This window comes from Gallinula chloropus (genome assembly GCF_964237585.1).
Source record: "Gallinula chloropus genome assembly, chromosome: 26".
Lineage (NCBI taxonomy): Eukaryota > Metazoa > Chordata > Aves > Gruiformes > Rallidae > Gallinula > Gallinula chloropus.
In genome coordinates this window covers 4463367-4489047 of record NC_140111.1, presented here as the reverse complement: position 1 = coordinate 4489047, position 25681 = coordinate 4463367, and the positions used below count along the sequence as shown (strand labels likewise).

The 25681-nt window shown below is 57.3% G+C and overlaps 2 protein-coding genes across 2 annotated transcripts; one reads left to right on the top strand and one right to left on the bottom strand.

Annotated features, from left to right (window-relative positions):
* Positions 1-3796: 3796 nt before the first annotated feature.
* On the bottom strand, positions 3797-15596 carry DBF4B (DBF4B-CDC7 kinase regulatory subunit; the record flags this gene model as incomplete). The annotated part of the gene is made up of 11 exons (XM_084275560.1): positions 3797-5261; positions 5804-5910; positions 6511-6637; positions 6853-6969; positions 7741-7783; positions 9900-9936; positions 10524-10594; positions 11497-11566; positions 12417-12467; positions 14008-14199; positions 15486-15596. 11 exons carry the CDS (start codon positions 15594-15596, stop codon positions 3920-3922), a joined length of 2268 nt encoding a protein of 755 aa, XP_084131686.1. The 3' UTR covers positions 3797-3919.
* Positions 15597-15941: 345 nt separating this feature from the next.
* On the top strand, positions 15942-22946 carry CCDC43 (coiled-coil domain containing 43). Its single transcript, XM_084275341.1, has 5 exons — positions 15942-16121; positions 16720-16807; positions 19007-19142; positions 19651-19709; positions 21522-22946. The coding sequence occupies exons 1-5, from the start codon at positions 15945-15947 to the stop codon at positions 21707-21709; spliced, it is 648 nt and encodes a 215-aa protein (XP_084131467.1). The 5' UTR covers positions 15942-15944; the 3' UTR covers positions 21710-22946.
* The last annotated feature ends 2735 nt before the right edge of the window (positions 22947-25681 follow it).

Below are 25681 nucleotides of genomic sequence, written 5' to 3'. Positions count from 1 at the left end.
CAGCTGCCTGTGGACCTGCCCACCCACCCAGGGACCCCAGAAAAGAGTGGATGGGGGAGGGGGGGGTTCCAGTTCACTTACGGGCCCGCTGCCACCTCCTCCTCCTCCTCTTCCAGGCTCATTCCTGACCCTGGTGTCCAGCTGATGCTTCGGGACTTCTCCTCCCGAGCTCTGCCCCACTAACCTGCTGGGGTGGGTGATTTGGGAAACCACCCGCCCGTCCTGCCATCCGGCCCGGGGGAGCCTCCGCTGCAGCGAACCGGCCTGCGCGGCGGGACCTGCGGGCGAGGGGACCCAGTCGTGCTGGCCCAGGGAGGGGAGGTGCAGGGGAGGGGGGGAGCTGGGGGTGAGGAGGGATGGGGATGCGCTCTGGGGTACCACATCCTAAAGGGGACACCCATGTCCTGGAGGGAATACACAGGGGAGGTGGAGGGTGGGTATGGGGACACGTCCCAGGGTGACTGGCTGGGATACTGGGGTGGGGGGGGCACCCAGGTATGGTGGGATGCCCAGGGGGGGACACGCAGGAAGCAGGGACTAGGGGGAGCCCAGGGGATGTGGGGGACCAATTTGGGGACACATCTGGGAGAGGAAGGTCCGGGGCCTCAGATACAGTGACACATCCTGGAGGGGACACCCAGGACACACGGGTGGCTGGTGGGGACAAATCCAAAGGGGGCACCCAGGGGACGCGGGGGGCCCAGGCATGCCAATGCACCAGGGGAAGGGGACACACGCGCGACGCTGGGAGCAGCATCACATGCTGGAGGGGACGAGCGGGGCACAGAGAGCGCCGGGATGGGGACACATCCCGAGGGGACACACAGGGGACACCGGAGGGGGGGGGGGGCTGGTGTGGAGCCATATCCCAGGGGACACGGAAACCTGCTATGGGGACAGCTCCGGGAGGGGACACGGAGGGTTGCTGGGGGGACATGTGAGGGGACATGGAGGGCCTCCATGGGGACAGCCCAGAGGGGACAGTGGTGGGACAGGGGGTCTGGTGCGGGGGCGCATCCCAAGGGGACACGGCGTGCCGCTGCAGGGACAGGGCAGCGGCTGCGGGGACACATCCCGGGAGGGCACCGGGCCGCGCTGGGGACACCCCGGGAGGGGACACCCAGGGCTGGGGGCTGCTGGCGTGGGGACCCCTCTGGTGGGGGGGACACGCAGGGCCGGGGGTTCGGGCCGGGCCCCCCCCTCCCCCCGCTCCGGGGCGGCAGGTGCGGGGCCGGGCGGCTGCGGCTGAGGTGGGGGGGTTGCGGGGCGAGGTGGAGGGGGGGGGTGGGAGAACCCGGCCCCTCCCGGGGCGCTGCGGGGCGGCGCTGCGGAAAAATGTGTCGATGCAGCGAAAAAGCCGCAGCGGCGGCGGCAACGGGGCCGGTACCGGTACCGGTACCAGGAGCGATACCAGGACCGGGGTGATGCCGAGACGATGCCGGGGGGGGCGATGATGCCGCGGCCGGGGCCGGACCTACCTGCCCGCGGGGTGAGCGAGAGGAGCGCGGCCAGCAGCCAGCCCCGCAGCGGGCTCATGGCTCCCTCATAATCCGAGCGCGGCCGCGCCGGGCCCGCGGAGCCGGGGACCGTCCTGCCCGTCCCGCCCGTCCCTCCGCCCCGGGCCGGGCAGGGAGCGGCCGCCGGGCCGGGAGCGCCGCCCCCGCCCCCTGCACGCGCGCACGGCACCGGGCCCGCCGCCCCCCCGCGCCCCCCCCCTCCCCTCCCCCTCCCCCCCGCCGCCCGCCGCCGCCGCCACCGGCACCGGTGCCGGCAGCGGCAACCGGCAGCGCCCGCCCCGGGGCCGCCCCGCCCCGCCCCGGCCTCGCCGCCCCCCCCTTCGGCTCCCCCAATGCACCCCCCAGCCCCGGCTGCCGCAGCGCCGCTGGCACCCCCCCGGCATTGCAGCACCGGCGGGGCCGGGACCCCCAGCCCGGTACCTGCATCCCTGCCCCCACCATCCCCCCCCCTCGGTGCCGGAGCATCCCCCCGGGGACACGTCCCGTGCCGGTACTGGAGCCCCACCAGCCTCCACCGGGCTGGGACTGGAGCCCCCACCGGTACTGGAGCACCAGTGGGGAACTGGAGTGCCAGCACCAGACCCACTGCCCCAGTACCAGACACCCCCCAACCAGTACCAGCCCTCCCAGCCAGTGTGGGACACCCCTCATCAGTACTGGGCTTCCCAGCCAGCACAGGACCCACCCCAGCCAGCACGGGACCCTCCCAGCCAGTACCAACACCCCCCGCCCTCAAATCAGAGCCCCCAGCCCATACTGAGCTCCCACCCCAGCCTGGTACCAGCTGGGACTGAGTGACTGAGTCCCTGCCTGCCCCCCCAGCCCCTGACTGGTCCCCAGCAGGCACCAGAGTCCAAGTACCAGAGCTTCCCACCAGTAACAAATCCCCAACCAGTACTAGAGCCCCCCAGCTGGGACAGAAGACCCTGACCCATACCAAGACTCCCTCTGAGACCCATTCTGTGTTACCACCCTGGCCCAAACCCTCCTGCACCTCCAGCCCCCTCCCTAGAGCATCCAGCACCCTGGGGGGGCTCCCCCCATCACCCAGGGACAACCCCACACCCCATCTCCTCCCACCAGCCCCCCAGCTACAATGGTCCCAGGGAAAGGATTCCCTGCCCACACCAGCACCCAGCACCCCATGGTGGGTGTGGGCCCCCCCTGTGGACCTTTCCTGAGCACCTTCCCCCCCAGCCCCCCACGCCTGGTCCCTGCCCCCCAGCACTCACTAGCTGCTCAGAGCCACCCCTGAAAGCACCAGCTCTGCCTCCCAGGGAAGCCTGTGGAGGATTTTAAGCAGCGAGTTGGGGGGGTGCAAGGGGCCCCCTCCCCACCTGCACCAAAAGCCACCTTGACACCCCCATTGTCAATGGCACTTTGGTGCAGAAGGGGGGGGGCAAGAATGTTTAGGGGAGGAAGGGAAGGCAGGGAGGGCTACACACAAATCCTCACCCTGGGGCTGATCTCCCACCACCCTCTGTGTCTCCACCGACACCCCAAGGTGACCCAGTCACATCCACACCTGTGCCCAGGTCCCCTCTTAATGCTGAGGGCCACAAGGGACACACCAGGTCACCTCTTGCTGCTGTCTGAGGGTCACAAGAGCTGCTCAGACCCACCAGCAGACAGAGCACAGCGAGGGGTGGGTGTACCAGGCCTGTTCCCACCTCTCCTGAGGTTTGTCCTTCAGCTGGGACAGCAAGAAGCTACAGGGATGTGTCCCCAGCAGCTGCTTAGGGCTGACTGTGTATGGGCCCCAGGGCCAGCCTGGTGCCCACCATCACCCCCCTCCCTTCCCAGAATGCTCCTGCCCCATCACCACCCAGCCCCTACTGCAGGAGGACCCACCCAAGCTTGAGTTCACAGCCACCAGACAGAGCAGCATCTCCTCTTCCATTTTATTTGAGTTTAAAAGTTGCCTTAAAAAGAGAAGCCCCCCCAGCCCAGTCCCAGTTAAAACCAGCTGTAGATGACCAAAGGCTTCCCACACCCCAGCCCCTGAGGAATCCAGACCTCAGCCCCAGGACCCTCCTCTCCATCACCTCCAAGGCCCAGGTGAGGAACAGGCCATGCTCTCTCTCTCTCTCTCTCTCCACAGAGGCAAGAGCATGTTCCTGCTCAAGAGACACTTCCAAAGAGCATCCTGTCAGCAGCCCAGAGAGGAGTGAGAGGAGGAAGCTGCAGGCTCAAAGGGTTAGTGGAGAGAAGCTCCCAGCCAAGGACAGCAAACCCACCCCATTCCCAGCAGCCCTGGGTGGCTTCAGACCAGAGAGCAGCTGATGGTCTCACTTGGCTCTGAGCTGTAGCTCCTGGTCCTGGAAGCAAGGGTGGGGTGTTAAATCCCTCCCAGGTGCTCCACAGCTCCAGCCAAGGAGCCAGAGGACAACCAGGAGGTGGTTTTAAATAGTCCAGCTGCCAAAAACAGTCTCAAAGATGGGGAAGGAGGGTCCCTGGGTCTCGGTGCAGCAGTCCCGGCAGTTCTTGTCCTCCGCTTTCTGCTTCAGGACGGAGCAGAGCTGTGACTCATACCCACTGTCCCTCATATTGACATGTGTCCTCTGGAGCAAGTCCCTGTCCACGGGCTGAATCCTGCTGTCCTGGGTGCCCGTTAGAGTGGAGAGCAGCTGGAGATCCCAGTCTGACTCGGATGAGCTCTGGCTGGAGCGGCGCTCGGTCCGAGCGGGCGGCCGGAGGAGCCCCGGGCAGGGAGCCCGCTCTCTGCTCTGGCCTGGCAGCTCAGGTACTTCAGGGGCTATTTTCTCTGCTGCTGTGACACAGAGTGAGCAGCAACATCTGGCTCCCACCGCAGGCAGTTTGGGAGAGGGCACCCAGCCAGCAGGACAGCTGGGTGCACTCCCTGCGCTCTCTGGATCAGGGCTACTCACATTTCTGGGTGCTTTTTCGCTCTCCCTTGTGAGCTGCTTCCCTTGGGAACTCACATTTGCTCCCCTCCAGCCACCCTCACCAACAGCACCAGCTGCTGCTGGCTCTGGGGGACCAAATCCCACTGATGCTGCCCCAAGGGAGCCCAGCCGTGACGTGGGGTCCCCTGGGCTCCTGTGTGGGCATGGGTCCAAACTGGAGGAGCAGCAAGGTCTGGTGCAGAGCTCTGTGCTCAGGGGCAGGCTGCCAGCACCCCCCACACTGAGTAAGCCTGGCTCAGCCACCTGTCCTTGCGTGCCTGTCCCACCATCCATGGGGTTTGTCTGCTCACATGGAGAGTGGCCACCAGCCAGCTCCAGCCTGGGCTTCTTCTCCACCTGGGTGCTGTGTCCTGAGGAGAGCTGGCGCTTCCTGGGGACAGGCCGTGCTCGTGGAAGATGGCCAGACCCAGGCATCTGCTGCTGCTGAGGTTCAGATGAAGGAACTGCCTCTGCAACACAAGCAGCTGCTGCACAGGTCCCCCAGCCCAGGTCAGGAACCCAGCCCCAGTCTGTATGAACTGGGGACTCCTGTGTGGTGCCCCAGGTAGCGCAGACCCCTCCGGGGAGCCCTGTCCCTGCAGAGCAGCTCTCCAACAGCCCCTCTCCTCCGGGATTACTGACCCTGTCCATGGGCAGGCAAGGGGGACACTCCTTGGTCTTCAGGCCACCATCATGTTCCTCAGCAATGGACAGTTTCCCAGCACTCTGCTCCAGCTGCTCCTTCTCCTTTCCCAGCTCTGCTGTCAGAATCTCAATCCCTCCTGGAGCTGGTGCTGGAGGCACCCAGCGCTCATCCCTCAGGCAGCACCGAGGCACCCTGAGAAGAACCATCAGTTAATGCTCACTCCAGGCCTGGCAACAGACCCTCCCCCAGCGAGGTGACACGCTTCCTGTGCTGTGGCATTTTGGAAGCCCTTGCTCAGGAGGCACTGAGAAGTTTGAGAGGGGTGAGGCTCAGCAAACAGGGGCGAGGGGCAGCACACAGATCGCTCAGCCACATTGACAGCTGGAGGTCCAGGCACAGGGGTGCAGCAGAGCAGTGGGGTTTGCATCACAGGGATGGGAGCGATGGCCCCAGCTGCTCTGTCTAGTTTAACAGGCACTAGAAGTCCATGGGGAGCTCCCCAAAGCAGAGAAGCCACAGAAGCTCAGGAGCATCTCCCCCCAGCTCATCTGAACCTGGCAGCACCAGGTGGGTCCTGCAGTCAGCTGCAGCCCTGCTTCCTGCCAGCCGATTCCCTGGCACAGGGCATGAGCTCAGGACTGGTGCCAGCACGAGGACTCAGGCCCTGTTCCCATGAGCATGTGGCACCACACTGCTTTCTGGCTCCAGGACCTACCAGACTCACACAGACTTACTCTGACTGCTCCACAAAGGCGTTGCTGAGCTGTGAGATGATGCGATCCACCAGCGCGTACTGGGAGTCGTCCAGTGCAAACCTCTTGTGCTGGGGGCTCTGGAGGTGCTGGAAGGTGGTAAAGGCCCTTTTAGCAACACCCAGCCTTCCACAGGAGTGTGCAGCAACAGCCCCTTCCCACAGCCTAACAACTGGCCTCTTCACCAGGCAGAGCTCACTGGAAGCAGGTTTGGGAGAGGTGGGCAGCGCTGTCACCCCCAGCTGCTCGCAGTGAGTACCCCATTCCCAAAGCCACCTGCTGATGAGGAGGTCGTGTCTCTGTGTCCTACAGCAGCCTACAGCTTTCCCCAGCACCTCCTGGAAGTGCAGGCTCCAAATACCAACCACTACAGGCTGGGCTCTACATCGTTTGGCACCTTTCAGGAGACAAGAAAACCTCTTCCCACCTTTTTAACCAGCCTGTGCCCCCCCTCAACTGCTGCCAAACGGGCTTCCCACCTTCCAGGTGGATCTGTGAGGTCCTCCTGCCCTCAGATGATCTTCAAACCTGCTGCCTGCCCAGCCCAGGTCAGAGCACTGACATGCTATAGCTTTCATCTACAGGCTGAGCCCACTGGTCTCCTGCCTTTCTCCTAAGAGAGCTCGCAGTGATAACGTGATTAATGAAACCTCTGAGCAGTCCCTGGAACCTTAGCAAGGAACATTTACCTTCTGCAGCTCTTCAAAGGTCTCTTGGCAGCACTCACAGAACCCCCTCCTCTTCTTTGGCACAGTGACTGGGGTGGATCTGGGGCTCTTCTCCCCGTGGCTGCGCATGGGACAGCCCTCAGCACCCCTGCAAGGCAACCACAGAGATCTTCCCTGCCCTCACTGACTGCCCAGCTGCCTGCTGAAGGGCAGGGGCTGTGCTGCCTCTGAGCTGCAGCCGTGTAGCCCAGAGCAGGGCCCCTTCACCCATGTCCAGAGGGAAGGGGTTTGGTAGCTCCCAGCAGGGCCCCAGTTACGAGGGGAGCTGGGTTGAAAGCTTGCACAGGAGGAGCTACAGCCTACCTGGCTCTGCAAGAGGTTGAGAGGCTCTTCAGAGGCTCAAACGGGCTGGAGGTTTTGGGTGCCAGGAAGTTCAGGCTGGGAAAGCTTTTGAACTGGTGATGGAAGGGCCGGAATCGCCTGGAAGCAGCAGATCAGGACATCACCAGCGTGGCTGGAGAGCCAACCCTCCCTGTGAGACTGCCTGCTTCTCACTGCAAGAGCTAAACCAGACTCCCAGTAACAGCACTGACAGGGGGCACGTTTTGGACAGAAACACCTCCTCAGCTGAAAACCCACCCCCTGCCCCTGAGGCAGAGCAGCAGCAGCCAGCACAGCCCTGCCAGCCACGCAGCCGCGTGGGAAGCTTCGACTCCCAGACCACATCTCTTCACACTTTGTTACATACAGCATGAAAAGCCAAATATTTGACTCCTCAGCTGCCTTAGCTGCTGCTTTTGGAATAATTAATTGGCACTCTGGGTGCCGTTAGAGTTACAGAGTTGTTAGAAACACCACAGAGATCAGATCCCCGTGCGCCCAGCGCTGTAATCAAGTTACAGGCTCTGACCTCATGTGTTTCAATCTCTTCCCCCATCTCAGAGGGCTCAGGCAGATTAAGTGACCTGCAGAGGATCACAAATGGAATCTGAGCAAGGAAGCAAACTCTGTTGTCAAGTCTCATTTAACACCTTTTTCCTCCCTCTGACACAGGAGCCACCTGGATTGTTTCTCCAAACTCCAGCTGCCTCTCTCTTGGCAAGGGTCAGCTTGTAACAGGGTCTTCAGAGAAGGCAACACTCTGCCCTAGAGATAATATTCTCTGTCCCCATGCAAATAAAACCAGTAAAGGATTCCCTCCCCAGGGTGTTAACAGAGTTTGGCTGTGATGTTTTCAAAAGCCACATTTACCTGCTCTGGTCTTCAACCTTCAGGAACGGGGGCTTCAATTTTCCTGCTATAAAGAAAGGTGGTTAGAAGCTGCCCTGACCAAATTTCTTACTAATTCACAGAATCAGAGAATCACAGAACCACAGGGGTTGGAAGGGACCTCCAGAGCTCATCAGGTCCAACCCCCTGCCAAAGCAGCTCCCTAGGACAGGTCACACAGGTCGGTGTCCAGATGGGGCTGGAATCTCTCCAGAGAAGGAGACTCCACACCCCCTGGGCAGCCTGTCCCAGGGCTCCCTCACCCTCACTGGGGAAAAGTTCTTCCCCATGTTGGTGTGGAACTCCCTGTGCTCCAACTTGAGGCCAATTCACCAATCCCCCAACAGAACTGGGCTCCAAACCAGGCTCACCAGTGCTTCTGACACCACATGAACACTACACTAAGCATGGCCAACGCAGCTCTTGGGGTGACCTCCAACAGCCCTCACCTCCAGTGTGCAGTAGGGTGAGCCAAGCCTAGAGACAGCCCCACTGCAGACCCTTTCCACTATCCAAAGACCACCCAGCTCAGCCCCCTCCATCCTTAACACCTAGTCACTGTTAACAGCCAGTGGCCTAAACCCCAATTCTGCCTGGAACCCTAAAAACTCAACGTGCCATGCTGCCCAGCCTGAGACAAGCCTGCCAGAAACAGGAGCCGTGCAAGCAGAGCTCAGCACCAACCCTTCCAGAGCCTTGTTCTCCCTGCACAGTTCAGAACAGCTCAGCCTGGGATGGTCAAGTCAAAGCAGTAAGAGCTGCTGGAGACACACCAAGACACCACACAGCCAAGCCTGGCACGGGGAGAGCTCCTGGCCTTCGCCTGGTCCCTGAGGAGGACAAGCAGCAGCCAGGCTTCCTGTGTACTACACATTAAGGGAGGAGAATGCCTCAGCAGTGCCTTTGGGGACAGCTTTTGGAGCTGGGCTGGGAGAAGCTGCTGCTGCTGGGTCCCTCCTGTCTGGCAGGCAGTAACGTTACGCTCAGGCTGGAAACCCGAGCGGGGACCCGGTTAAACAAACCCAATGCTGAGGTATTCCCACAGGGCACCTGCCTGGCCTGAAACTGAGCCTCTGGTGATCCTGCCTCTCCATGCTATTTTTCCTCCAAAGAAGCACTAACCTGCCCCTCCAGAAGGGCCAAGCCCACCTGCCCTCCCCAGCTCCCCCTGCGCTCTCCTCAGCCGCGCTGTTACATCACCGCCGCAGCTATTTCAGCACAGGATCAATTTGTTTCCTGCTGGGAAACGCTGCCAAATGCTCAGCACTTCCTCAGCAAGGCCACATCCAGGGCCCCAGATAAAGACTCAGGCTGGTGCCCAGGGTCTCCCCAGCGCTGTGGCAGAGCACTGACAAACAGCTCAGCTGTCACCACCGAGTCCCCAGGCAGGGTTCAGCGTGTGCCACAGCGCAGAGCTCCGCGCTCGCAGCACGCAAGCTGCCTCATCCAACAGCTTCTCTAAGCTTTTTTCCCCCCCACACACACCACTTTCCCTCCCTTCCCTGACCCCAAACTGGGAAATAACCTTTCCCAGTGGCTCACAGAGAATCCAGGGTGGAATCTGCTCAGAGATATTCCCGAGCGCTGGCTCGGCTGCGGAGCGGAGTCAAACCAGCCCCACACGTTCATTTACGTCACGGGTGCCAATCTCAGTCCCACAACCAGCTCTTGTCTGAGCACAGAACCTGGTTTCCCCACCCCCCACCCTCCCCATCCTTTGCTGGTGTCTCAGCAGAACATTCCAGCCCAACAGCAGTGAGTGGGCTGTGAGGAACACGCTCTCCTCTGTGGGATGCATTATCCTGGGGAAGCTTCGCTCGAGCCGGTGGATTCGGCGAGCGGTGCCAGCAGAGCAGCTCTCAGGTGCCTTGGGATCCTGGGAGCTGCACAGTAAAGGGTTTATGGGGATTGAAAAAACACACAGCGCCCAAAAAGGAAGGGGGAACACCCTCAGCTGTGCTGGGAGGCTGCAGAGAGACTCCAAGGAGGAGCTACAAAACCCACACCGAAGAGAAACTGCCCTAAGAGTCGGCAAACTTGGGGCTGCTGGAGTTTCAGAGGGGTTTTTAAGTCTTAAACAAGTTTTTCTCTTAAATACCTCTACATCTAAGCATAAGTAGGAGCATGAATTCCAGGCCTACCTTTGTGAGGTTTCGATCCAGACACAAGGCACTTTGCCTAAAGGGAAAATGCACCATATTTAGTGTGGGAACCAGCACAGGCAGAGGCTGGAATAACCCATCCCAGAGCAGCAAAGTGAGACTAGAGCTGCCTCACCCACCACTTCAGAGCTCCTGCAGAGACTGTACCACCTCCTCCTGGTATTTTGTTTGTCTCCCAAGTTACCTAGAGTTATTTTTAAATACATTATAGAGGCTGCCACTCTGATCTTGCTCCCTACCTTCACACCAGCCTCTTCCACCTGGTAAAACAGAGAGCTTACGTGGCCAGTCTGCTGGCTTGGCTCTGTTTTACCCTTTGCCCCCTACAAGTCAAAAATCAGTCTTACCTGCTCACAGAGGACGTTGTTAACTAGCAGCTGCCTTGTTCTCCTCTTGTTTCCCCCCCCTCCCACTCTTTAAAAGGAAAAGTTCTTTGAATTTTGCCATCTCTGTCAATAAGCAGCAGTGGTGGATTGCCCAACGTTGGATGAATACCCAGAGATCCCCATGCTTCCTAGCCCAGGAGGCCCAGAGGAGTCAGGATTACTTAGAGCTCCCAGGGGATCCTGAACTCTCCAACTGAGCTGCAGTTGGGTCTGTTACCTCTGTCTTCTGGCACCGTTTCCTTGCTCCTGAGAGAGCACGCAGCAGCTGCTGAGTGTACGCCAACATGTCTGTGCAGGCAGGGTGTCAAGGAGCCATAGCCCAGCAAGAGAAAGGAAGGCACAACCCCCACTCAGGGAAAGCAGTCCCCCCCACTCAGGGAAAGCAGTCCCCCCCACTCAGGGAAAGCAGTCCCCCCCACTCAGGGCATGAGCCTAACTGCCCATCCACACTGGGAAAGAGCACTCAGCGCCTGAGCCTGGCAGAGCATCACCACCACACAGTGGGTTTGCCCCAGGGAGAAGCCAAGGAAAAGCACTTTGAGGGACAGCACCCTGTTCTGCTCCTCAGCACAGCCAGAATTGGCTTTAAGGCTCCACAGGAAGGAGATGCTGATGGGAATTGTGCAGACCCTGTCTGAAAGCCCCCATGGACTCGTGACACCGCTGCAGCTCAGCAGAGCTCGCTGCTCAGGAACAGCAGCTGCCTCCACCAGGGATCCAGACAAGCTCAGCCTGGCTGTATGTCACTGTCAGACACTCAGTAGCCTTTTACTCCAGGCCTATTATTAGACCCAAAGTTTCACCATCCATCTTCCCCATCACCCTCTCATCAGAGATGGGAAGTGCCTTCAGCAGCACAGGGCCTCACACATCAGCACTTTCTAATTAAAACCCACTAAATCCTGTTGTTATCATGAGCCCTACTTCCAGGTCAATTAATAAAAAGGTTCTTTTTGGAGCAAATTAACATCCAGACCAAGCTATTAACGTGTTCTCATCTTACAACAGGCTCAGCTATTGTTAAGTCTGACAGTGGCATGTTCAGTACACACAGGGCAGCCCCAGCCAAGGACCAGGCATCATTTGCAACTCCTTCCTTCTGTACCACACTCACTACATCACTTCTGCTCCACTTGTCACACAAATCACTAATTACCAAGGGCTAAATTTCACCCTACAAGGAAGGATACCATCCGTGTGCAGGACCTGGACTCCCCACAGGCGAGCGTTGGCGAGGATGCTGCTGCCACTGCAGGTGTCCTGTACAAACAGAGAGGGCTGGCAAGGTACAGCTCAAAGAGGCAAAGGCTGTGTGAGCACAGGCAGCTCTAAATTTAGCCTGGAGAGATTTTCCTGGTGCCCATTTGACAGGCCATTGCACAGCTGGGATTGAAAATCAGGGCACGGCAGGAAAGGTTGGAGCTCCTGTGTTACCCACCCCACACTAACAGCTGCAGCTAGGTCAGGTTTGTAATCCCTGCTATAGGATGAGCTTTGAAGTGGGTACTAAGATTCTTTTGGCCACTTGTCATACCAGAGAAGGGACTGCAGGGGACCCCTCTGCTCCAGCTACTTGGCTTCAGCTCAGTGCCCAGAGATGGAGACTCCCCAACCTCTCTGGGCAGCCTGGCACAGGGCTCTGACACCCTCCCAGCAAAGAAGCAACTCCTCAGCGTTAGGTGGGACTTTCTCTGCTCCAGTTTGTGCCCTTGGCCCTTTGTCCTGTCCCTAGGTACCCCTAAACACAGACTGACCCATCCCCCTGCCCCCACCCCCAAGGGTTTCTCAGCACTGAGAAGATCCCCCTCAGTCTTCTCTTCTCTATGCTGAGCAGCCCCAAGTCCCTCAGCCTCTCTTCCTCAGGGAGATGTTCCAGTCCCCTCAGCATCTCCATAGCCCTTTGCTGTCCCCTCTCCAGCAACTCCCCATCCTCCTTGCCCCAGGGAGCCCAGCCCCACACACACTATTCCTGATGACACTGCTCAGTGCACAGGAGTGGAGCCCCAGGGGCTGCTCCCTTCAGCAGGCAGGGGCTCTGGAGACGTGGCTGCCACTGGCCCTGCACCACACTTGGAACATCCCCAGCTGAAGAAAGGCCCAGGCTGCTCACCTGATTCTTCATGGCCTTCTGCAGCAGCTCCTTCCCCCTGCTGATCAGGGCCTGCAGAGGAAGAAGCCAAGTGCTACATCAAAGGGAAGAGCTGAGGCTGCCCAGGAAAACCATTTCTAGCAATACCCATTCCCTGCTGGCAGAAGAGTCTGGCCAAGGCTTCATTTCACAGACAGCAGGACCAGCATTTCCAGGGAACACAAACCACAGAGGCACCTGTTCTCTCCAGGCCAAGCAGCTGTTCAGCCAAGGTCTGGCTTTTATTGAACAGCAGGGAAAACCCCAGAGTGAGCCAAGAGGAAGCAGCATCTTCACTCAGAAACTGTCTGCCACATCCCTCCTGGCTGGCAAGGGTTAAGAACACCCCTGTGAGCCCTTCCTGGGAAGGATACCTCATCTGCAAGGCAGTGACCAGCAAAGGGGTTAAGCTTTTTGTAAGAAAAATGGGGGGACAAAAAGGGTTTGAAACCCCTGATGTGAGCCCAGGCTTCCCACCCACAGGCAGCTCAGATCCAGCTGGCCCAGACTGGGGTAGCAGGCTGTCCCCACAGCCACAGCTTCCAGCAGACACCAGTGCTCCACACAAAACATTGGAGCACTGGCCACAAGTGCTACCAAGCAGAAATCCCAGCCTGGGCAGGGTGAATCCTAGAGAAACCCTTCTGCAAGCTGCCCTTGACTCTCCTCCCCAGTGGCCTTGCCCTACCCCGTGTGTGAGCACACCCACAGCCTGCAACCATCTTATCCTGTCTGTGTTTCCCTGCAGCAGGACAGACTGCCAAGTCTGCTGGGAAGCCAGCCAAGCCCTCTGCTTCCACTTGAGGAGATATCCTTTGTTTCCCAGCTCAAAGCTGTGACCCATCTGAGCAGCCAACGACACACAGACACGAGGAACACTGGAATGCACATGGACACATGTCCTGGGTTCAGCTGGGAAAGAGTTAATCCTCCTCCTAGCAGCAGGGTGCTGGTGTTTGGAGTCAGGGTGGGAACAGTGCTGATAACACAGGGATGTTTTTAGCTGTTGCCAATCAGTCAAGGACATCTCAGTTGTTCATCCTGCCCTGCTAAGGAGAAGGTGGGGGGCACCCAGGAAGCTGGGAGGGGGACACAGCTGGGACAGGTGGCCCAAACTGGACAAAGAGGGTAGTCAGTGCCAATCGTGCTCAGCATAAAAGGGGCTGAGGAGGGGAGGAGCACAGGGCTCCAGGACACATGGTTTGGTGACAGCCTGAGCTGTGCTGTTCAGGGAGAAGCTGCATCCTGTATCACCAGTTCTATTTTGCTATCAAGTCCAGTTACTGGCATTTCTCCCTCCCTTTGCTGTCCCAGCAAACCACCCTTACCCCAAACCACAAGGTTTGCCTTAGTCTCCCCTAGTTTTTCCTTCCTTCCCATTTCTCCCCTTGGGGGAGTGAGCAGGTGGCTGTTTGGTGCTCAGCTGCCACCTGGGGCAAAGCCACAACAAAGGCAAAACAAGGGGGAACAAACTTCACACCACGTTAGCTCAGGGCAGGGACACCTTTACCTTCCAACACCGCTCTCAGGTTCTAACCTAGATCCCTCAGACCTAAACCTTTATCACTCTTACAGTGTCTGGAGGCTTCTGGTGAGGTCTGGCACGGCTCCCCTTGGAGGTGGAAGGCACAGGGCTTGTGGCTTTCACAGCTTCTGAAGCAGCATTGTGCCTCTGGTCAGGCTGAGCCCTGGCTTTGTCTCTTCTGGCTTCTTTGCTGCTGGAAACCACGTAGCTGACTTCTTTGCTTAGGAAGCTTTCGGTCACCTGCAGCAAGAGACAGGACAGAGCAGCTCTGAAACTGCCCAAGGGAGCTGAATGAGTCCTGCTAAGCCAGAACTACTGCCTTCAGCCTAACCACGTGTGCAGTGCTGAAGTACTTGTCTCTACAAGTAGCTCCTTCTTCCACTCCTTACTGCTGTCTCCCAGAAAGGGGTGAGATCCCAGGACATGCAGAGAGCAGGTGCCCTAGATACACTGCAAATAACCATCACCACCCTCAGAGTGAGACTTCTACAGTGCTATTACTGACCATGCAGTGGTTTCAGGGGAAAATAAAAGCATTAACTAGGGAAAAGGTGCTGGGCATGGGCTACCAGCAAGGGAGAGCTCTGCTCTCAGAACAGCAGAGCACATCTTAGCACAGTAAAGCACAAAGCAGGCAGCTGGGACAAGCAGCTCCACACAGAACAACCAGGGAACTAGGAGCCCAAATCATAGACTCATAGAATGGGCTGGGTGGGAAGGGACCCCAAGGGTCACAGAGCTCCAACCCCCCTGCCACAGGCAGGGCCACCAACCTCCAGGCCTGGAGCTACACAAGGTTGCCCAAATCACACCCCCCACCCCCCTCCAGACAGAAACTGGGGCTCAGGGTTGGGCCCCTCACTACAGGGAGGTGCTGGGGCACATCCAGAGGAGGCAACAGGCTGGGGAGGGGACTGGAGAACAAAGGTTATGAGGAGCAGCTGGGGGAACTGGGGGTGTCTGGTCTGGAGGAGGCTCGGGGGGGACCCGGTCAGCCTGTACCGAGCTGCAGAGGTGGGGCCTGACCCCTTCTCCCCGCCGACAAGCAACAGGACAGGAGGAAGCACCGGGAGCAGCACCAGGGAGGGTTCAGACCAGATGCCAGGGAGAATTTCTTCCCAGAGAGGGAACCCACGGCCCGGGGAGACGGTGGAACCACCATCCCGGGGGGAGCCCAGAGATGGGGCGTTGAGGGACAGGGGTTGGGAGCGGTTGGCACCCCCCTCACCCCGCAGAGCCCCCCCAGCTTCCCGGGCAGCGCCGCGGGAGCTGCGGGGAGCCGGGCAGGGCCGGCCGGGCGCTCTCCCCGCTGCCGGTCACCACCGCCCGGGACCGGCTGCCGCCCGCGGCCCCCGGGAAGCGGCACGGCGGCCGCCTTCCCCGAGGAGGAGGGCGAGGGCCGGCGGGCACGGGGAAAGGAGCAGCCGGGGAGCCCGGACAGCCACCGCGGGCGGCAGCGGAGGGAAGGAGGGACGCGGAGGCGGCCACCAGGCGCGGGCAGCTCCCCCCAGGCACCCGCCGCTCACCCCGCCGAGGCGCCGGATGGCCTCCGCCAGCTCCCGTGCGCTCCGCCCGCTCGGCAGGTCGAGGTAGAAGGTCTTCCCGCGGAGGGGCCGGGGAGCGGCGGGTCCCGCCATGACACCCGCGCCGGGCGGGCGCTGCTGCCGCCGCTTAAATTCCCGCCCCGCCCCGCCCCGCACGGCGGCCGCGCCGGGACACCCCGCTGCCTGCGAAGCCGGGCAAGCGCCTTCGCCGCTCCTGAGAGGGAGGAGCGGGGCAGCGGGACGCGGCTGCCGGCACCAACGAGCCGTGACTCCCGCAGCCCGCGGGCAGGAGGGGACGAACCGGTTCTACAGCAGCCGCTTCCTCCGGCGGTACCGCCACAAGTTTGTCCTCTGCGGCCGCCGTCGCGCCCCCCCCCCCACTTCGCGCTCCCCGCGGGGTGGGCTGGCGCGCATGCGTGGTGGCGGCGGCGGCGCTCCAAGATGGCGGCGCCCGGTGGGGAGGTGGCGGGTGGGTTTGCGGAGTGGCTGGCGGGGCGGCTGGAGGCGCTGGGCCTCGACCGCGCTGTGTACGGGGCCTACATCCAGGGGCTGCTCCGCGAGGAGGAGAGCGACGAGGAGCGGCTGGAGGCGCTGCGCGGGGTCCTGGCCGCCTGCCTGGTGAGGGCCGGGCCGGGCCGGGCCGGGGGGTGCCGCTCGTCGCCGGTGGCCCGGCCGGGCGCGGTGAGTCTGGGGGCGGAGGCGGTGCCGCCGCCCGGCCCGCGCCGCTGAGCTCTCCGCCTCCCCGCCGGGCCTCCCTCACGTCCCCGGCAGGCGACGGGCGGGTCGTTGCGGGGCTGGCGCGGGAGACTCGGGGGCGCCGTCCCCGCCCCCGACACGCAGCCCTCGGGTGGGGAAGCGGCCGCCGCCCCCAGCGCCCCCGGGGCCTGGCTGGACCCCGGCCTGTGGGACAGGCAGCGCAGGGGGTGTGGAGGCTCCTTCTCTGGAGAGATTCCAGCCCCGTCTGGACACCGAACTGTGTGCCCTGTCCTAGGGAGCTGCTTTGGCAGGGGGTTGGACCCCATGAGCTCTGGAGGTCCCTTCCAGCCCCTGCAGCTCTGTGACTCTGTGTGTGTGTTTCATGGGTGAAGCTGGGTGGCTCCAGCTTCTCGCTGGGTGTTCAGTTTCTCTGCAGCTCCTGCTTTTCATACCCGATTTGTGCCTGTTTAAAGCAGCCCAGCTCTGCTCCCAGACTGAGGAGTCTCTTTTCCCTCCCTAGGAAGAAGATCTCTTAAACGATGTGTGCAGGGAAGTCGTGGAGAAGTGGTCTGAATCCCAGATTGTTGACGCCAAAGAGACAAAAGAAGGTAGTGTTGCTGTTCAGTGTGTGTTTCCTCCCAGTGTGAGTCATCTGCAGGCCCTTACCCAGAGGAGACTCTGTGTTTGTCCTGTCAGGAGTTCAAACCAACGCTGCTGATATGTCCACAGATCTGACTTGCTTCCCATTGCCATTGCTGCTTTGCTGTTTTTTCTTGAGATATGAAATGAGGATGAGCAGTTTCCCTTCTGGCTGTTCCTAGCATCCTGCTGCTCTTCAGGTTTGTAATGCTCCAGAAGAAAAGCTAATTTGCATTTTTTTCCCTGTAGGATTTTTAACATTTCCTTTCCCAAAACACCTTGGGCTTTCTCCCTGTTGAAAAATAACGTTGTAGCAGTGGCACCTGGTGCAGCTGCTGTGGTATAAAATGCCTGTTGCTACTTCAGCTTATGCTGGTTTGGAAAGCAAGTGTGTTTTCTATTGCACCCATGGAGAGCTGTGCTCTCCCTTCTGCTGCTCACCCCAGGAGAAGGTCCCAGAAGGCATCAGGAGAGCGTTCTTCCTTCCTTTTTCAAAATCATTTCCTACAAGGAGTATTGTTTTTGTCCCTTCCCCCCAAATGCTTGCTGGGGGGAAGCTCAGTGGGGCTGATGCTCCTTTCCCAGGTATGTGTACAGTGCCATGGTTTCTGTGCAGCCCCTCTGACTCCATCCCTCATCTTCAGCTGTCAGCTTGGGAGCAGAGACCTCTGTCTTGGTCCTGTGCATCAGAGGAGGCTTGTTCTGGTCACTGGGTAGAGCTCTGGAGTGCAGAGAAGTAGATGTTGGGAAGGTTTCTCTGGTTTAAGCATCCTTTATGGAACAGTAAGTGAACTTCCAACTGCACAGACCTCACCACAGCCCACAGCAATGTAACATCCCTTTTCACAGCATCCCAGAACGATGGGGGTTGGCAGGGACCTGTGGATATCACCCAGTCCAACCCCCCAGAGCAGGATCCCCTCGAGCAGGCTGCACAGGACAGTGTCCAGGATCATGGGGTTGGAATGTCTCCAGAGATGGAGACTCCCCAACCTCTCTGGGCAGCCTGGCCCAGGGCTCTGACACCCTCAGGGTGAAAGAGCTTTTCCTTGGCTAAATCCTGCTTTTTTCTTTGTGTTGCAGCTTTTCTGTTGGTTCTGGTTACAAACAGAACATTGTCCCTGGGTGATGTCACTCTAAACCAGCTCCCCCAGTGAGTCCTCACCTCAGGCCTGTGCTGACATGGGGCTTTTCTCCTCTCAGTCCATGTTTCCCCACAGATTTTCACCTCACTCTGCAGAGGAGGCAGCTGCCCCATGCAGCAGTTCAGTGGCTTTCCCCCAAAATTCACTGAAGCCCTTGGCCTGACCTCACTGTTGAACTTCGCAGGGAAAAGTTACACTCTTCTGGGGTTCAGTGGGCTTCTCTTTTGGGGAACTCCTCCTGCTTGGACTGTTGGTTACCCACAGGGGTGTTTCATGTTGCAGCTGGAAGGTAGCAGTGGGTGTCCCTCTGGGCTGTTAACACACATGGGCTTGATTATTTCACTGAGATTTCCACTGGAATCAATAGAGTGATGAAATCCTGAGGATAAATTAACAACAAACTGAATCCAAATAAATGGTGTCAAACCCCAAATGTGATTGGAAGAGACGGGGAGCAGCCCTTTGGGGTTAGAAGGGGTCTGTCCCCTTCCCTAGGTGGGTAGAGAAGCATGTTCATGTGATCCATCACGTTGGGTTTGCAGAATCCCTGCTTGCTGGGGGTTTAGGTGTGTAGTTCAGGAGCCATGGCCAGCTGCCTTTCCCCAGAAGAGAATGGAATCTGGAGTGAATGGATTTCCATTAGCTGGAGCCTTCCTGAGTTCAGAGTTTCACTGTGAAACTTGCCTTGCTCCAGGAAGAACAGCGTCTGGTCATGGCTGTGTGCAGCACAGGGAGATGCCTCCTCACACGGGGACGCTGGTGTCACCACATCAGGTGCCTCCTCAGGGGGTCCTCTGCAGCTCCTGCCCTCTCAAATCCAAGAGGGAATTCCTGGAAGCAGCTGGCTGGCTGCACTCTGGGTGTTGACAGCACCTTGGGAGGAGGGTGGGGGGTGTTTTTGGGTGAGCCTTCTCCATGGAGATGGGGGACAGCCACAGTGGGACGGTGCCTTTTGGGGACAGTGGCAGTGTGTGGGGTCTTTCAGCTGGGACTGACTGATGTACTGGCTCCTCTCCTTGCCAGATGAGCTCCGAGCCATCGCCAGCATGATGGAGAAGCAGGCCAAGATCGTGGTGAAGCCGAAGGAGGTGTCCCAGGAAGAGCAGCAGAGGAAAGCTGCCCTCCTGGCCCAGTATGCCAACGTGACTGATGAGGAGGAATATCCTTTTCCTGGCCTGGGTGAAGCTCTGGGCTTTGCTGGAGAGTGTTTGTTAATGTCTCTGGGTCTGGTACCAGGGAGAATTGGAGACACTTTTCAATCTTCTTTCTCCCTGATAAAGTAACTTCCATGGAAAAGAGCATGGAGTTTGTGGAGTGCCATGAGCAGACGCTCCCTTGAGTGTCTTTGCCATCCCCACACTCCCCACCAACATCTGCCAGCCCCAAGAAGGTTTGTCTGGCCCAGGTGTGGTGCAGGAGTGAGTCTCCTCCTGGAATGATCCTGGAATGATCTTTAGGGAGAGTGTGTGTGGAGGGGGGGAGTTTCAAGTTAACTCCTTGTGGTGCTGAAGAACAGGTTCTGCCTTGAACAGCAAAGTTGAATGGGGAGGGGTTGTACCTGGTGCTCGAGCAGCAGGAGGAGCTGAACATGGGTGGTTGTGGTGTGGGGGCCTTGATGGTCTGTGTTCATGTTCTTACTGACACTGGTATTTCCTTAACTCCCTCACTGGTGAGGATGAGCAGGATGGATCCACGGCCACAGCAGTAAATATTGGATCAGAAAAATGTATCCTTTGAGTTGTCAGGACTGGGGATTCCTGAAGGCATCTTCCATGGGGAGATTCCCTGTTCTTCCTTATCACCGTGGGTTGTTCCCTGTTTCTTTAGGGCCCCGTTTAAGTTTGGTGATTCCTTTGTCTCTCCATGTAGCCTGACCTTGCTCATGATGCTCCCTGTCCTGTGCACAGGTCCTGTCAGTCTCTTTTCTCTCTGTTCCTTCCTTCCTCCACTCACTGCAACCTCACAGAACATCTTATGAATAATGAGTATTCTCCCAGAACATCAGCTTCAAGTTAACTGTTGTCCAGAGAGGTGAATTGTGTCAGGATTTATTGTTAAGTGCAACAGAAACAAAACTACTGGGTAAGTCCTAAGGCTGTGCTGCTGCTGAGCTTCAGTGAGCAAGGAGCAAGTATCCCACCTGGTCCCAGTAATTCAGGACATTCCTTGAGCTCACCTGCTGCCAGGTTTAAGGTGGAACTGGGTTTCAGCACTGAATTAAGAAGTGAAACCTGAATTATTCTTGTCCTTACATTACTGATGGTGAGGGGGAAGAGACACCCGCTCGCTCTTCCTAAGGCTCTTCCCAAAGCCACCCACCTTTTGCTGCAGGACAGAGGACATGAGACTGGCTGGGCTCATTCAGGAGCTCCTGGGGACACCTTTGACTTGCTGGCTCCATCCTGGGGCTGCCAGCTCCAACCACAGGCACATACATGGAACATACCGTGTCGCACAGTTGTAGTGAATCCCTGTGAAGAAGCCAAACTCTTAAGTGCTGTTTTTATTCCTCTTAATTTTGTAGAATCAGAGAGTGCTTTGGGTTGGGAGGGACCTCAAAGATCACCTAATTCCAACCCCCTGCCACAGGCAGGGACACCCCCTAACCCAGGGTGCCCAAAGCCACATCCAACCCAGCCTTGAGCCCTGCCAGGGATCCAGGGGCTTCCCCAGCCTTTCTGGGCACCCTGTGCCAGGGCCTCCCCACCCTCAGAGTGAAGAATTCCTTCCTAACGTCTCACCTGACCCTGCCCTCTTCCAGCTTGAAGCCATTGTCTCTTGTCCTGCCCCTGCACACCCTGGGGAACAGCCCCTCTCCCACGTTCCTGTAGGACCCCTTTAAGGATTGGGATGCTGCAGTTAGGTCTCCCTGGAGCCTTCTCTTCTCCAGGCTGAACCAGCCCAACTCTCTCAGCCTGTCTTCACAGGAGAGGGGCTCCAGCCCTCTGATCATCTTTGTGGCTCCTCTGGACTCGCTCCAACAGCTCCATGTCTTTCCTGTCCTGGGGACCCCAGAGCTGGACACAGCACTGCAGGTGGGGTCTCACCACAGGGGCAGAATCCCCCCCCAACCTGCTGCCCACGCTGTTCTTGATGCAGCCCAGGACACGGGTGGCCACCTGAGCGGCCAGTGCACACTGCCAGCTCATGCTGAGCCTGCCATCCATCAGCACCCTCAGGTCCTTCTCCTCAGGGCTGCTCTCCATCCATCCTCTGCCCAGCCTGTCCTTGTGCTTGTGGAGGGCTTTTACAGTTGATTTTTTTACATACCCATCTTAAGATCCTGTAGGCAACTTGATTTTTCTAGGAAAAATCCTTTTCTAGGAGCGTGTGTTCACTCTACGACTCTTCCATCTGGAGAACCAAGCAGAGATGCCTTTTTACCTTTTCCATTCCCAAATTCTTTACTGGGTGGGTGAGGAAGCAGAAGTGGGAGTCGGAAGGTGGAGGGGGGGGGGGTTAGAATAAACCAGCTGATGCTGAGCTCAGAGCGGGAGCCACACGGCTTCAGTGTTGTCTGCCCTTAACACCCCACCAGCGCTGTTCCGGAACACAAACGTGGAGGATGTGGTGAATGCCAGGAAGCTGGAACGGGAGCTGCTGCGAGATGAATTCCAGAAGAAAAAAGAGCAAGATAAACTCCAGCGAGAGAAGGATAAGCTAGCCAAGCAGGAGAGGAAGGAGAAGGAGAAGAAAAGGACACAGAAAGGCGAGCGGAAGCGATAGCTGGGGCTTTGCCAGTTGGACTCTGAAGGGATAAGATTCATTCAGAATATGGTGTGTGTTTAAAAAGCAGCAGGAATTTGGGGCACGTGGCTGGCGAGTGGTTCTTTGGAAGCTGCTTTTTTTTTTTTTTTTGATTTAATTTTTAAAAATATAGCAGAAAAGAAAATTCAAGCACCTCTTTAACTCAGTGTGCCATGTGCTTGTGGTGTCAGATGTCCCAGTTGGTGGTTGTGGCCGATGTCTGTACCAAAGGATGGTGAAGTGATCATTGCCCATGTTTGAATCGATTTAGTTTTACTTCTGCCCACATCAAGCGAAGCAAGACGAGAGGTAGGAGGGGGCTGGCTGGGTCCTGCCAGCCTTTGTTTGCAGTGACAGCATGTTAAGGGTTGCAGAGTGGAGCAGAACCCCCTTTCTGACCTATAATTAAGCACTTGCTGCTGCAGGGCGAACGTGAATTTATTTACACCAGCCTTGAAAACTGTGTTTGCAAATAGATGTATTTATGCTGCCAAGAACAAGGCTTGGTTCTGGCTGAGCTGGGAGCACAGGGCTTGGGGCTGACCTCGGCAAGGGGAAGCGCTGTGCTGCAGTGGGAGAAGGGAAGGGTTATGAAATATAGATGAGCTGCAGCTCTGAGCCTGCAGCACCCGCGGGCTCTGGGTGAGGGGAGCGCTGCGCTGCTCTGAGCGTCAGCCGGAGCGGTAACGAAGGGGTCGGAGCCCTTAACACTGTTTGAAGACTTCGTGCCAGTAGCTGGAAAATGGTGCTTTGTGTGGGTGAACAGCGACTGTTATTTCTCTGGTGGTTGCCAGGGCAAATGCTTTCACACGGGCTCAGTGGCTTCAAGCTGTTTGGGGGCGCTGGTTTTACAAGTCAGTTACTCGCACTGGGCACAGCTGCAGTCTGGAGCTGCCCATGGGGGTGAAAAGACTTCTCTTGCCCCCAAAGGGCTCGTTACCTGCTGTTCCCAGCCTTTTTCGTTGCAGCCTCTGGAGGGGAGAACACTAATGTCTGTCAGCTGAGTGCGAAGGAGCTGCAGCGCTTCAGGGGGTGTGTGAGGAACCTGCATGGCTGGTCCCTGCGCTGCTCCGTGCTCCTGGCAGCCGGTGGCTCCTGCGGGTACCTCTCCCAGCGCCTGCTTTCAGCCTAACAGGTCACAGCTCCTGTTTCCCCAGCTGCTGCAGTGTGTCTGCTTTATCTTTGGACTTGAAAAATAAAACTGGTTGGCCAAGAACCGGCTTCTGTCTGAGTGAATGTCATGGGCATCCTCAGATTGCCTGTACCCAGCAGCCAGGTACCTGAGGGCTGCCCTGGCCCAGTTGCTCACGCCACAGGCTGTGCTTGCCCCAGGGCTGGTTTCTTTTCCCAGCCTGGGGTCTCCCCTGGATGCAGTTCTGACAGTTTGTGCCACTCACTGCTGGTGTCAGGGGCCACAGCAGGACAGGGAGATGGGAGGGGGTGGCACAGCAACCCCCAGCATGAAGGGTACCTCTTGCCCTTCACACAGTGCCTGAGCCTGAGGTTGGGTGAGGGCATGGAGCTGCCCTGTGTCTGTAGGTCTGAGGAAGCTGCTGGTTTTCCAGGCCCCTCAAACAATTCCCCCTCAGTCCTGTTTTGTCCCCACATTCCAAAGCTGGGCACCAAGAACTGAATTTCCCACATGTCTGCTTCCAGGTGGAAAGCAAGCTGAGGGCTAGAGCTTCCCATTACACAGACACTGGTACACTAACACCTCCAACTCCTCTGGCTGTGAAGGCCCAGAGCCAACAGCTGCATTCACCAGCTTGGTACAAGGCTGTTATGTTCCCCCAGCTAGCAATGGCCCTTTTGGGGAGGGTCCAGCCCCAGGGATTTTAGCCAACTTGCTGGGGCAAAACCACAACTCTCCAGCAGCACCTCATTGGGACACCTTCATCAGCTGCGGGCATGGGAGCCCCAGGAGTGTGCTGCAGCCTTGTGTGAACACATGAAGGGTTTAAAGTACCCCTCAGCCCTGAGCCCAGGTCAGCACAGTTGATGCTTGTGAGGCTGCAGGTCTCCTTCACACTGCAGAGCTGCTGTAACTGCGCATCGATAAATTCTGCTGCTATTGATTCAGTGCCCAGACAGACATTGGCCCCAGAGGGCTGACTGCTGATCCGGAGATTCAGGAGTGTGTTCCTGGGATCAGCACCAAGAAATTTACAGTAGGAACACTCCAGCTTGACTCCCAAGGTCTCCAGTGCTGAAACTGAACCCACTGCATGACCCTTCTCTGAGGGTACAGAGCTTGTGACGAGTGAAAAAAAATTGGGTTCAGTGCACTGACACCATTTTCCCTCTGTCTAAACCTAAGGGTCATTCCTACCCAAGAGTAATTTCAGCATCACCCGTGGCTCCCCAGCTCTGCGACAGGACACCCTCCTTCTGTGTGTCCTCGCTGAGCTCTGGCCCAGGTGGCTGCTTAGCAGGTCCTGCTGTGAGGTTACTGGTGAGAATTGGCACCCCCAGAGTAAGCAGTCTGCTGGGAGACCTGGCTGGTAAGTGGCCAAAACTAAGAGTCTCACCAAGAGTCACCCAGTACAGGCTATAAGGATCTACACCCTGGGGTCCCTGGAGCTGCCTGGTGGGCAGGGACACTGCCCTGGGATCCCCCCCTGACAGATACCAGCCATGGATGGCAGGGTGACAGCTCTGTGTACATCTATGCTACAGCAACTTCCACGATCATCCTCGTATCCCACACCGGCTGTGCTCAGCTGACTGCCCATCCACCTGTGCTTATTAAAGACCTTATATACCAAATTGCACTGAGCAGAGCTCAGTAACGAACTACATCACATCTGCTAAGTGATGTCCCATTCTCCTCCCATGACAACTTCCTAGGAACATCAGAAACTAATGGGAAATGACAATCCCTGTTAACAGCTCAAGTTCTAGGAGCTGAGGCTACAAAGGCAAACACAGCAGACGCTCTCCAACAAAAGCTATTTTATTTCTTACCAGACAAAAGTCAGCAGAGTTTTGCTTTTAACATCAACACCTCCAGGGTTAAACTTAACAAATCTTAATGCAGCGACCTGCAGTATGGAGATGGGCTTTGTTCTCCTGCCCAGATAAACTCCCTCTGGCTACACCTTTGGTCCTGTCAGTGATCTGCTTTCTGCTGCATTCCCATTCGGGTTTCTCTCTCACATCATCTAATGACAATTTACGCGGTGCGATCGCACCTTCTGCATATCAGGATTTCCAGAAGTAGGAAGAACACAGGCATTTAAAATACCAGGCTATCTAAGGCAAGGACAGCTGAATAAATTTAATCTACACATTATAAACACGATGCTCAAGTGTTCAAACCCCCGTCTCTCCTGAGCCACGTAATACCAACATTTCATATCAGTGAATAAATTACTGCTATTCCGTACAGATTAAGATACACAGATGAACACCAAGTATTAATAGTTGCCAAAAATGCAGAGGTAAACTAAGAAGTCTAAAGTATGACAACCAAATTTCAAACCTAACTAGTGAAAAGAGTAACTTTAAGGAAACCTAAATTTCAGAACTTTGTGATACCTCTTCCAATTTTTAAGTGAAGTTATTAAAACAAATACTCATCATTTCAGCTGCTGCACAGCTTTCTGAAGGATAATCCTGTGTGCATGTCATATTTTGATTAAGTTTAAATACTTTAAAACAGAGGTTGTTTCCCCAAGAGCATGCCCAAAAAATCTGAACACATTTACTAAATTGCATGGTTTCACAACAGCAATTTTGTCATACCAGTAATTTAGTAGAACCTGGTGCATCTCCTTTCACAAACTTAGATTCTAAAATTGCAAATTCATAAATATTTATATTTTAAATATTTAATTTTACATGAATATTGTGTATTCTTAGCTTCCCCCCCTTCTGTTTTCAGGTTTTAGTTCGATAAGGAAACCATTTGTACATCACAATCTTATCTGATCCTGACCAGACCCTCCATTA